This window comes from Arvicanthis niloticus, unplaced genomic scaffold (assembly GCF_011762505.2).
Source record: "Arvicanthis niloticus isolate mArvNil1 unplaced genomic scaffold, mArvNil1.pat.X pat_scaffold_265_arrow_ctg1, whole genome shotgun sequence".
NCBI lineage: Eukaryota > Metazoa > Chordata > Mammalia > Rodentia > Muridae > Arvicanthis > Arvicanthis niloticus.
The window spans coordinates 14,621-28,109 of record NW_023045929.1 but is presented as its reverse complement, the minus strand read 5'-3'; the positions used below and the strand labels follow the sequence as shown (position 1 = coordinate 28,109).

The window sequence follows — 13,489 nt, the reverse complement described above, 5'->3', positions numbered from 1 at the left end:
GAAAATGAACTTTACAGAATTAAATCATGAAAGTCCCCAAATAAACGGATCAATGGGAAAAAACTGGTCCCAGAAACAAACACATATCCGTGGCCATCGATTTTTCTACAGGAGTGCTAGAGCAATTCAATGGAGGAAGACTTGTCATTTCAGTAAGTGGTCTGGGATAAATGGACTAACATACACAAGAAAATTAAATACACCTAATATAAAAACAGCCTATGCTGATAAAAGAACGAAACAGAGAAAACATGAGAGTGAAAATAAAGAAAGCGTTAGGAGAAAACATAAATGTAAATCCTAATGACTGTGTATTAGTCATTCGTTTTGTAGACATACAATAAAAGCATAAGCAAGTGTGCATGTGCACACAGACACACACACACACACACGTACGTGTGCACACATACAGGTGCACACACACAAGGTGGGATGGGGAGAGGGAGCCATAGGAGAAATAGATATTGTGAAATTATTTTTTTGTGCCTCAAAATGTTCCCACTCTATTGAAGAGGCATCCAAGGTTATGTCTCAGTGAATAAAGCCCCTACCACACAAACATGGGAGCCTGAGTTTGAGTCTCTGGAACCCTTATGAAAAGCTAGGCAAGGATAGTGGCTGCCTCTAATCCCAGCACTAATGAGGCAGAAACAGGATCCCTGGGGCATGCTGGCCAATCAGACTGCTCTAAATTGGTGAGCTGTGCTTCAGTAAGGAATCCTACCCCAGTAATTAAAGTGGGAAGTGGTTGAGAAAGCATCCAGCATTAACTTTAGGCTTCCGGATGCACACCACCTACATACTCCAGGAGCCCAAAGCAAGCACACGAAAAAGCGCACACACCCACTGGACACATAAATGAGAGGAAGACATTAAAGTAATAGCCTAAGAAATTTTGAGAAAAATGTTTGTACATAATATATCTGGTAAGGATATAGTATCCAAAGCATGTAAATAACGCCTAGAACTCTTTAGAAAAGACAAGTCAATCTTGAAATGAACAGCCAGTGAGGAGGCTAGGAAGATGGCTCCTTGTGTGAAGGTGCTTGCCACCACACCAGATAACCCAGGTTCGTCCCCAAGATCCACCTAGTGGAGACAGAAGACTAACTCCCACAAGATGTCCTTTGACCTCCACACATGTGCTGTATCATACAAGCTCCCACATACATACATGTACACACTTGCAAAATAGACAGACAGATGAATGTAATATAAAAATATTATTTGGAAATTGAAGAAGAAAAAATGATGAGAGTTGTTATAAGGATTTTATATAAGGAATGATAAATGAATCCAGGCATGGTGGTCCACACCTCTAATCCCAGCACTCAGGAGGCAGAGGCAGGTGAGTCTCCTGCTCTACACATTGAGTTCCAGGACAGCCAACGCTGTGGAGAGAGACTCTGTCTCAAAAGCCAAAACCAAAAGAGAAACAACCAAACCAAACAGTAAATGGGGATTAGAGATGTGTAGCTCACTGCTGCCTTGGGGCCTTGGGTTCAATCCTCTTTGCAGACAGACAGACAAACAAAAGTAAACAAAGTGGCAAGAAGGCTCAGCAGAAAAAAACTCTGTCTGCTAAGCCTGAAGACCTAAGTTAGGTTTCTCAGGACCTATGTGGTAGACGGAACTGACTCTGACTTCCACACATGTGTAGCAGCACACACACACACACATGTGCATGCAAATAAGTAAGGAGGGGTAATTTAAAAAGAGAGAGAGAGATAAAGAACGTTTTTCCAGTAGTAGAAACACGACATCATATTCTCAGATAGAAACGTGGATACACAGGAAAGAATGAAGAATATTGGAAATGATACTTGGAAATTGGTAAATAAAACTCCTTTTTTTCTTCCTCTTAATTTAATCAAGGAACTATAAAACGTGATGATTTAGTGAAAACAAAATCTTATGTAGATGTAAAACATGTAAAGTGGTTTTTTTGAGAGGACAGAATTGCACTGTATTTTCTACATTGCGTGTGAAGACGCATAGCTTTCTGAATTGTCATATATTAAATGTATATGCTGTAGTCATCCGAGCAACTGCTGGCCAAAATTTCAAGACAATATAGCTAAGAAGCTATTGGAGCAGTTTAGGTGTAACAAAGAACTGGGCTACTAAACAGACAAACAAGCAAGCAAGCAACTTGCTTTGAGGATGCTGACACTCATTTCTTAGTGCTTGATAGAAAACAGCAGACCAGAGATGCTTATTAAAGTATAAGGGTTAAAGAGCAGTGGTCACCACCTTTACTAAACTGTCATTTGCAGGATACCGTCCCTTGCAACTGCAGAGTTTCCAAAATAGACCAATCGTTGGCTGAAAAGAAGTCTTGAAATTTTCAGAAGATTGAAACATTACAGGATGTTTTTGCTGATTATGACAAATTATACTAGAAATAAAAAAACACTTGTATTTACACTAAGCATCAAACAATTAAGCAATAAAATGAGATAATTATATTTGTGATAACAGTAAATGATGTTGAATACTTAGAAGTATGTTTAACTGGAAACAACAAAATAGTGCTATGAGAACTTACGACATGTCAGTGGATGTAGCGTGTTTGTGAACTGGAAAACACAGTATTATTAGTATGACAGTTTTTTTCCAGATTATGTCTGGATTCTGTGTGTGTGTGTGTGTGTGTGTGTGTGTGTGTGTGAGAGAGAGAGAGAGAGAGAGAGAGAGAGAGAGAGAGAGATGGGGGAGGGAGAGAGACAGAGTACATTGAGGAATTACTTCTAAACTTCTATGGAAATGTAGAGAATCTAGAAATGTCTTCAAAAAATGTTAAAGAAAAACAAATTAGAGCCCACACCACACCATCACCACTTGAATTAAAGTCCTACTTGAAAATTACCACAACTAAGACAGATAGAGAACTAGAATAGTTGGGGCATTTTTGTAAGTTATGTAATGATATTCAAATTCCTATTGAGGCCAATAGAGACCAAAGACAGATTGCACTGTTTGTATCATATAATTTTATGCAAAAGTGGTATTACATATCATGACTATTCACTTAAAAGGCAGGATTGTGTAAGGATTAGGAGCAAAGGCTTTCTAAATAAGTTTATTTCCCCTTGTGTTGATTTATTGTGGTTTAATTTATCTCTCCATGGTGTTCTTTGCATGTAAAGCAACTTAATATCTAAAGACCTAAGTGAGTCACTGTGTGCCATGTGCCTGACACACAATAAGCATTTACATATAACTTACTGTTCTTATTCTTCTACTCTTTATTCATACTTATTTTTAATTTGTATTCTCCCCCTCCACTTTCTTATTGCTTTGTTACTCAGAATTGGCAGACCTGGGAAGCAGTGCAATCCATTCTTCACTGAGACTACTATTCCTACTCTTTCTTGGGAAACTGTATCTGTCTTGCCTGGCTACCATCTGCTCGCTTTGTGGTTAGCGCTGCCGGGACCACACTGGTGCTTGAGCATGTGGGGCAAGCACTAGAGTATTAAGCTCCAGTTCCCTTCACTTTGTAGCTTGGACAGCCTTGAACTTGCTCCCGCTGCCTTGGTCTCTCAAGTACTTAGGACCACAGACCTAGGAGCATCTGTTTCTTTTGCAGGAGTACTCAGGGTACCACTTTCTCTCCAGGAAGCCTGTTTTGGCTACTAAGTCAGGCTCACCTTTCCTCTGTTCTCCCAGCATCCTCTATGCCCCCTCATTGATGCACAGATCAAGTTGTCCCATGGTTCTCTCACTGCTTCTTTTGCCTTTATTATTGATGTTATTGTTTTTGTTGTTGTTTTATTTTTAATTTTTTTTTTTGAGACAGGGTCTCATAATGTATTCCTGGCTTACCTGGATCATACTATGTAGGCCAGGTTGGCCTCAAACTATAGATGTTATAGATTTCCCTGCTTCTCCTGGGAGGAGAATCCAGGGATTAAGAGATATGTGTCACTATGCTCTGTTAGAAGTAGCCCTTTGAGATTCAGTGTCATATCTTGTGTGTGTGTGTGTGTGTGTGTGTGTGTGTGTGTGTTTATATCTCAGTCTCATGCAAGACAACATTTAATTAATTCACCCTTGAGTATGTGCAGGAAGCCAAAACTTTCCTATTATTTATCTTTTTTTTTTTTTTTTTTTTTTTTTTTTTTTTTTTTTTTTTTTTTTTTTTTTGGTCAACTTTGATTTGCAGATGATTCTTCTTGGAATTATTCTGCTTCCAGTCCGAGCTCTACTGGTTGGATTAATTTTGCTACTGGCATGGCCATTTGCTGTAATTTCAACAGCATGCTGCCCTGAAAAGCTGACCCATCCAATAAGCGATTGGAGGAGGTAAGTGGTAGTTGTGTCCAAATATTACACAAGTCAAAACTTCCAAAGTTTCTCCAATGATCGGTGGTTTTAGCTTACTGCTACTTGCTTTTAACAGTTTGTATTTGTTTCTCGCATGGAAGTGGCCTTGATTTAAGCAGAAATTATCACACAGGTGCATTCGGACAATACTGAGTTTTAGGTATAATTACTGTTAAAACATTTTGCTTTCTGAGTTTTTGTGAAGGATATTCATCTTTGGTCCATAAAGTGTCCCTGTGGTATGTTTTTAACATGAAATGGCTCCAATAGATTCATATATTAAAAGCTTTGTTGGCAGCTAATGGGGCTTTTGGGGAGTGACTGTATCTTGAGGGCTGTGCCCTGACCAAAAGATTAGTCTCTTGATGGATTCATAATATGACGGCATTATTAGGAGGTGGTGAAAATCGGGAGGGGCCTAGCCTAGTTGGAGTAATTAGGTCGCTAGTAATGTGTCCTGGGGAGGGAGGGGGATAGCTCCTTTGTGCATTTCCTTTCTGTTTCCTGTCCACAGTGAGGTGAACAGCTTCTCTCCTGTTCTCACTGCTGTGATGCTCCACCACTGCATCATGGTCCCCAGAAAAGAGTTGTCCTGTTCTGTCCTAAACCAAAACCCTTAAAGCCATGAGCAAAAAAAAAAAAAAAAAAAAAAAAAAAAAAAAAAAAAAAAAAAAAAAAAAATCTTTCTTTCTCTCAGGTTGCTTGTCTTGGGCCTTGTGACACACCGATGCAGTCAGCCTAACATACTCTGTTGTCATTTCTGGAACATTATAGCTGTGAAATAATGGGCTTTCTTTTTGCCTTTCCACAGTATTCACATTTGCTTTTGTTCCCCTGAGGTAATGATCTGCAGTAATGTGATTAAGTAGATGGGTTATTTTTATTAATTATGTTAGTGGTTACCATGGTTACCATTCACTTTTATTATCATTCGAAATAGCACTTTTTTTTTTTTTCCGAATGTTAGTACTGAGGCAAATGGAAGTGTTTTTCTAGCATTTCTAGAATTATCTAATTGGGAAGGTTCTAGAGAGTGGAATGAGCAAGAACAAGTAAAATATACTAATAGAAGTTACTAATGTTTGGCGGGATCAAATTGTTACCATCTGTACATAGCATACAAGGCTCTAATGTGCAGCCGGTGGATTCCACTAGGCTGCAAATCCATACATTTATTTTAGGACATTGATGAACTCCCAGAACTTATGTATGCAAATCTCAAATGCAGATATGTCTTCCTAAATCATGAGCACTACTCTTCTACAACTTTTATAGAAGTATAAAGGTATACACAGTTTGTTTTCAGGTTTTGTTCCAGGAACAGATGTGAATATCAAAAACAAAGCTGTCTTGAAGTGGGAAAGTGTTGGCAGTGCCCCCAGAGAAAACTCGGTCCTGGCAAATCATACTTCTTTGTTTTATAACTCAAGGGTTCATTCACACTGTAAAGTAACACTTTATGCATCGATTTTCCTGATTCATGATTCTTTCAGATTTCTCTTTCTCCTCCTCTTCCTCCTCCTCCTCCTCCTCCCCCCTTCTCCTCCTCTTCCTCTTTCTCTTCCCCCTCTTCCTTCTCCTCCTCTTCTTTTGGTTTTATAGTTACTGGCTTACAAAAGTCTAGGTGAGAAATGGCTTAAGAATTCAGAACAAAAAATTAAAGATGTGTCCTTTTCAATTTTGTTGGTTTTGTTTTAGAAAAGTTTTACTGCTGTCAGGGAAATCTCTCTCATACAAATAATTTGGAAGTTATGCAGCACAAGACTTTTAGCCATTAACATTTTAAAAAATGTGTGTGTGCATGCCTGAATGCACATGTTCATGTGTGTACTGTGCCACAGCACATACGTGTCGTTCAGAGAACACTTGGGAGTGGAGTCTCATCTTCCCCTGGTTTCTGCTACTAGACAGCATTCCAGTGCTAAACAGTCCACTGTCTCCCCTCCCACCCCTCCAAAGAAGTGCTCAGATTACACATGCATACTCTCCTGTCTGTCTGCCTTTTAAGTGGCTTCTGGAGCTCGAACTCAACCCACTTTGTTTGCACAGCTTCCCCGCTACTCCGGGTGTTTAAAAAACATTTAGATAGAAGTCATTAAGGGTAGTGGCTTATTGAAATATATTTATACAGCACTGTAGTTAAGAAATAAAGTATGGAAACCCGGAAGGAAATGTACTTTGTGTTCCTGTAGTGCAGAGAACTCCCCTCTAGACTGAAGGTGGAGGTCACCACCTTCCTGTGTCCTCAGGAAAACACTCTGGTTTACTGAGTTTTATTCCCTGTGAGGCCAGCATCACAGAACCTTCCTCCATGGCTACTTACTAGAAGCTTTTCACCGGTTAAGAAAATTAGAAGCTCATTTAAAAAAAAAAGTTCTTTTCCTTATTTTTAATACCTCATAGATGCTATATAGTCAGGAGTATGTTCTGCATCTGAATCAAAATGCTTCGAAAAAAGATAATATCTCTACTTTACATATATGCCTATTTACATGCCATTTACATGGTATGAGTTTAAACACTCTAGAGATGTTTGAAAGTCTGCAGGACAGTGTGCATAGATTTTTATATGCCGTGATCACAGGGCATTTTATAAAAGACTTGAGCAGCCAAGGATGTTGCTATTTACAAATGACCGGGTGTGGAGTCTTTTCTTCACAATAGCTGAGGGATGACTGCACACATTTTATTTGACTTTCCATGAAGAACTGTATTGTCCGTTTTGTTTTTTGGTTTTTTTTAAAGTAGAGATGTGAACAAAGGTCTATTCATTCAGATAGGACACTGATGACAGACCAAAGAAATGGCTCCGCCCACGTCTAGCTTAGTGAAGCAGTAGGTTTAGCTGGGATGTCCTTGCAGGAGGACGCACAAGGGGTTACCTCACAAGCACAGGGAACTTAAGAGGGGCTAGAGCACCAAAGAACGGGGACAACCCCCACTTCCACCCCAGCTATTTCTTTTTGCTTAGATATCTGGAGAGAAGGATATACACGTGAGTCTGCCTCTTTCATGCACGGCTTTGCTCTGGTGTCCTGTGAATGCTCTCACCTCTCGGCAAGGGAGCATTAGTGGGCCCAGTTCTGTGAGGGTCTGGGTGGGATGCTCACAACTCTTCTGATTTCAAGATAGTAAGAGTCATCCCATGTCTGGGTGCTCTATAACTCGTGTTTGCTCAGATACTGAAGTATACCCATTCAGTGCTTAGGAGTCTAGATATCTATTTAAAATATTTTTTGATGCCCTATTATTTAATCTTTTCAGGTAAGGGACTGAACCTTACAAGTCCTATGTGTCCTATGTGTCTAACACAGTTATTTGCACAGCATGATAGTAATCTTTTTAAACCAGTTTTGTGCAGATATGTGTGTATGCATGTGCAATATACCACTGCACACATGCAGAGGCCGTGGTTGCCTCTCTCTCTCTCTACTGTGTGGGTCCTATCTACTTAAATCTCTCACACTTGATGGCAAAGAATTTACTTACCTCCTGAACCATCTCGCCAGCACAGATAATTGATTTTAATGGTAATTCTACCTTTTCAAGAAGTAAATAGCAAGGCTTCTGGAATTGCTTGTGTATCCACGTTCAATGGTATCGCAACGGTGCATTTGCTTCTGGAGGTGCTTGGTGATATCTGCAGGCTGTAGTACTATAGACTAGAGTTATCTCTAAGGGCTAGTCCTCAGTCACTTCCCCATGAGACTTCTAAAGCGTTTAGGTAGACAGTAGCATCTTCATTATATAAGAGGAATTCATTCCCAAGATGACTGTTTTCTGTAGCCAGTACTGATGCTGGTAGTCTCCTTGTGGACTGTATTTGAAGATTTATTTTGATTGTTTCAGGCTTACAGAATTATGGAGTCATTTATGATCCATGTATCTTTAGACAAATCATTACTCTGTGCCTCTGTTCTCTTCAAAATGAGGTTCAAGAGAGCTGGCCCAAGGGGGTAAGGGTGTTTGCTGCTCTGGTAGAGGACCAGAGATCAGGTCCCACTACCAACATCAGGTAGCACACAGCCACTTGTAATACTAGTTCCAATACCCTCTTCTGGCCTCACTGGTCACCCACATACCTATGGCAAACACACACACACACACACACACACACACACACACACACAAATGTAAATGTAAATAATGAAGTTAAAAGGGCTGGCACAAGGGCTCACTGGGTCAAGATGCTTGCCGCCAAGCCTAACAACCTGAGTTCAAGCCCCTGGATCCACATGGTAGAAGGAAAGACCTGACTCCTACAAGTTTTCCCCTGACCAGCAAATGCCCACTGTAGTTAGTATACACATTCTTACAGACATACATGTGTGTGTGTGTGTGTGTGTGTGTGTATATATATATATATATATATATATATATATATATACACATATATATATATATGTGTGTGTGTATACATATATACACATATATATGTGTGTTTATATACAATATATTATGTAATATAATATATATAATATAAATATTATATAAAAATATGTTTATATATTATATATAAATATATACACACATGTATGTATATATATATATAAACATAAAAAATAAGTTTTAAAAATGAGGACGGTAATAATAATATGCATTTCACAAGGATAGGCTGAGACTTAAAATTATTAACATATACAAAACATTTAGAACAGTGCCAGTTCAGAGGCATTCCCTGTTCAGCTCCTATTCAAATTTGCTTTCTGTTGCCGTGATAACACTGTCTAACACCAATGTGGAGAAGAAAGGGTTTGTTTCATCTTACAATTCAAGTCATAATCTGTTGATCATGGAAGTCAGGCAGGAGAACTCAAGACAGGACCTTGGAGTCAGAGGAGCATGAAGGAACACTGCTAACTGGCTTGCTCTCTGAGCTCATGTCATTACCTTCTCACACGATCAGGCCCTGCTGCCTCAGTGGACTGGGCTGGGCCCTCAACATCAATTGGTGATAAAGGAAGTAACCCATGGACATACACACCCACAGCGCGTCTGACGGTGGCAGCTCCTCAGCTGAGGCTGCCTCTTTCCACACGTGTCAAGTTGACAGCTGCAGATAATTCTGAGCTCTTACTTTCTATAGCTCATCTATGAAGATGAGGTCCTCTGTTCTGTTTCGACGTTCCTACTGTATTTTAGAGTAAAGCAAGGCTAAAAACGTCTTTTCCATCATTGCTTTCAAAGGAAGATCACTCAGCCTGCCTTGAAGTTCCTGGGCCGTGCCATGTTCTTCTCAATGGGGTTTACGGTTACCGTGAAAGGAAAGGTTGCAAGCCCCCTGGAAGCCCCCATTTTTGTCGTTGCTCCTCATTCCACGTTCTTCGACGGGATTGCCTGTGTAGTAGCTGGGCTGCCTTCTCTGGTGTCACGGAACGAGAATGCACAGACCCCTCTGGCTGGCAGTAAGTATCCGAAGGGTGACAGCTGAAGGCTTATCATGTGCGTCCATTAAGATGAAAGAATCATACATAGGCATTTTCAATATGCTTATTACTTTCATTCCTGGGGATTAAACTCATGGTCTTGTACATGCAGGACAATGATCTAACACCGAGCAACATCTCCAGCCAGTTAAAAATAAAATTTTAAAATACTTTAAACATTTTTCTTTTCCTTAAATGAACTACTCTATGTAAAGGATGAGGTGTTTTCCCCCTTTTATCTTTAGCTTTTGGCCTTCCAGGAGACTTTCCCTTATCACTGCATTGTCATATCTTTGTGTTCCTACATGTCACGAGGAAAATCAGACTTCAAAAACGATTTTTTTTTTAAAGAGTCTGGGAAAAGAAACCACTGGCCACATGCTATTTCATGAACTTCTCTTTATGGTTTTAGGCTGATAAATGTGCTGAATCTTTCCTCCCAGCTCTGCTTTCTAAATTATTGTGCCCCTACGGTTCCCCGAGGGACATTTGTGTAACTCTTTGAAAATTACGAAGTGGAACAGTGAGTGCTTCCTGCCATAAAAAATAACAAAGCAAGTGAAATGTTTTTCCTGCCAGATGCTTCCATCTCTCCCAGAGGAATCAGTCTCCAAGTAACTGCTCCTGGTTGTCCCAAGGTTACGGCACAGACCAAGCGATGAGAGGATGGGTGTGAAAGTCGTCGCTGGATGTTGCCTCCTCGGTGTCCCCGAGAAAGAATAGGAATCCCTGTAGCTTTGTCGATGAATGAATGAAGACCCTTTTTTGTCCTTCAGTGTGCAATTTACTGTGCTTTATGCTACATGGCTTTTCCCCAAACATTTCCATTGCAGGACACTGGAAGACTGTTTTCATGTGATAAGAGGTGACCTGTTTGGAAGGATTTTAGTAAAATCAGTCATAATCGCCCTCTACTCATGTGCATGATCTGAAATCAAACAAGATGGTTTTGAAGCTTTGATTGACAACTTAAGATTTATTAAGGAAGAAGACGTTTGCACCTCCCTCCATCCCACCCCCACCTTCACTCTTTCCACTAACTTCTGTAGAATCAATGAAATAGTACCCATCTCTGCATTTAACTAGAAAACTTTGAATCTATGTTTTTAAAAGATTCTTCTTTCAACTTGCTAGTGTTTTCATCTGCTGTAAAAAAAAATCATTTCAGTTTATCCAATGTTAATGCCATGGTGGCTTAAAAAAATGACTTGGTTATGTCCTTTTGTCTTTAAGGATTGTTACGGGCTTTGCAGCCAGTTTTGGTATCCCGCCTTGACCCGGATTCCAGAAAAAACACAATCAATGAAATAAAAAGGAGAGCGACTTCTGGGGGGGAGTGGCCCCAGGTAAGACGCAGGAGCTGGTCATTCATATATACTGAGGGCTTGTGTTTGTCTGGAGATGTTCTCACCTGGGTCCACAGAGAGCAAGATACCCATGCCATGTGTCTGCAGCATAAAGAATACAGAGTAAAAGCAGCTAGTGTGAAGAAGACGCTGTTCCCATATGCTCCTATCACTTTATCTGTCAGATGTTTTTGTTGAGTCTTAAAAAATGATTCTCTAATGCTGACTTTAATTCCTATCTGATACAATGAATACTTTATATAATTTAACTCACTTGACTGAAAATATTCTAAGTGTACCATTTTTTTTTCTGAATCATATTTAAATAGAGAGTTTCATTCAAGGGCATATTAAAATAGCCTGTAATACCGTGTTATACTTCACCATCTCCTGGCTCCCTTCCCTGGGGTGCACTTTTAAGGTTAAAGGAGGGTACAACATACCGCATAAGACAGGTTTGGGCCCAGCGAACACCCTCTATCTTTCCCCTCAAGAAAACAAGATCACTAGCAGACAGATACTGTAGCAGGTGGCTCTCCTATGGTCACACATAGATGTTCAAGTACACCCACCCTGTGGTCTTGAGAAACCGAGGCCCGTGAGGACCAACATTTGGAAAAATTAGATTTTCTCTTCGGATCCAAGAAGTTATGTTTAGGATTAGTAGGCGAGAGATAACAAGGAGGCAGATTTCAGCTCGTTTTTCTCAGTTTGCAGAACTTTTTTTCTGTCCAGAGGTAAAATGATCTGGTTTGGAATCCTTCTCAAGCCATGATTGACAGCCACTTGGAGGGGAGGAGACTGTGGAAATAATTCATACCTTGGAGCTGCTAGGCTATCGAATACTCCTTCCTCCCTGAGATGTCTCTGACTCACTTTGCTAGCAGTCCTTGTTAGTAAGCTGTTTGTGGATTTATACCGAGTAAAACTGCTGGTCATAGTGTCCAGTTGTCACAGGAAACCCATTTTATCAATTAGGGGATGGAATTATGCCTACTCGTTAATTCCTATTTCGTAGTTTGAGCCAATGTTTTCCTGCTCCATTTTTGACAAATCATATATTTATTAACTGCTCTGAGTACAGGGATTTGATTTTCTATCCCTAGAATTTAACTCTTGACTAAATTTTAAAAGTGTCAGAAAACCAAGCTTATGCCTCAATTAATGGAGATGCTTTCAGTGTTTGTACGTCTTTCTCAGAGAAAAGATCAAGTAGCACATTAACAGCTAAAATGTTTCCCCAGGAAAAACAGAGCAAGCCACGAAGTGTATGCCACGTGTGATAAGTAAGGCAGCTGAGGAAGGCAGCACACTCCCGCTTCTGTTGTCAAGGCATCCCTGAGCTATATGTTGGGAGTAAATAGCATTTAATGAGGAAACTATAACATCAAGATCTATTTTGGCTAAAGATATTACCTTGTTTTATGTCTTCTTTTAAATGTATTCAGATCATTGAAAAGCATTGAGAAACGTAAAAGAAATGTGTAAATAGAACAATGTATTCTATAAATTAAGAATAATATTTATTCAAAGTCTTTATCTTTTTCTAATTATCATAATGGTCAAAGTGCACTTTCTTTTTAAAAAAAATTACACTTCTTTTAAAGGAGTGTTTGGAGCCATCTGAGTCCAGCTTTTACTAGAATCAAGACTCAGACTTTTGTTTGATTTTTTATTTTTTGAAGCATTGGCAGTGTTGGTGAAGTCATAGGAGAATAATGAGGTAATCTATTAATTAGACTGAAATATTAAATTTATTCCTTTTCTCCCAAGATACTAGTTTTCCCAGAAGGTACTTGTACTAATCGCTCCTGTTTGATTACTTTTAAACCAGGTGAGATAAATTAAATTATGTATTGTAACAATATAGTATGGGAGATTTCTCAGATGACTGCATTGTAAAGCACAGTATAATTCATTTGCTCCTGGCATGTCTTTTCTGATAAAATCTTTCTGATGCTGTGATTCCACAGAACTTATGCCTATTTACTCTTTTGCTGTCTTTCCCTTTTAGAGAAATGTGTGTGTGTGTGTGTGTGTGTGCTCGTGAGCGTATGTGTGTGTGTGTGTGTGTGCCTATGTATATCTATATATGTATTTGTGTGTCTGTGTTCATCTGCATATGTGAATCTATGTATGTGTCTGTATGTGTGTGTCTGTGTCTCTGTGTATGTGTCTATGTGTATATCTCTGTGTGCGCATGCTCAGAGGACACTGACATCTTTCTTTTTCCTCCAAGGAACCTCATAGATATCTGGGGTCTTCTGTCACGAAGTAGATATCTACCTTGATATCATTCATGCTTTTAAAAAAAAATGCCTTCCAAAGTTCACTTTTGTTTTTTTTAATGCTAGAAAGGCGGCCATGAGTGCACCTTTCATTTTAACT

The 13,489-nt window shown here is 39.5% G+C and overlaps 1 protein-coding gene across 1 annotated transcript in view; it reads left to right on the top strand.

The window, feature by feature from the left end:
- Positions 1 to 13,489, top strand: part of LOC117701833 (lysophosphatidylcholine acyltransferase 2-like) — a 30,542-nt gene that overhangs the window by 3,033 nt on the left and 14,020 nt on the right. Inside the window, exons 2-5 of the mRNA XM_034493254.2 lie at positions 4,169 to 4,308; positions 9,517 to 9,734; positions 10,989 to 11,101; positions 12,875 to 12,935. Of these exons, the coding sequence (XP_034349145.1) occupies positions 4,169 to 4,308; positions 9,517 to 9,734; positions 10,989 to 11,101; positions 12,875 to 12,935 (532 nt within the window). The remainder of the gene's footprint in view (positions 1 to 4,168; positions 4,309 to 9,516; positions 9,735 to 10,988; positions 11,102 to 12,874; positions 12,936 to 13,489) is intronic.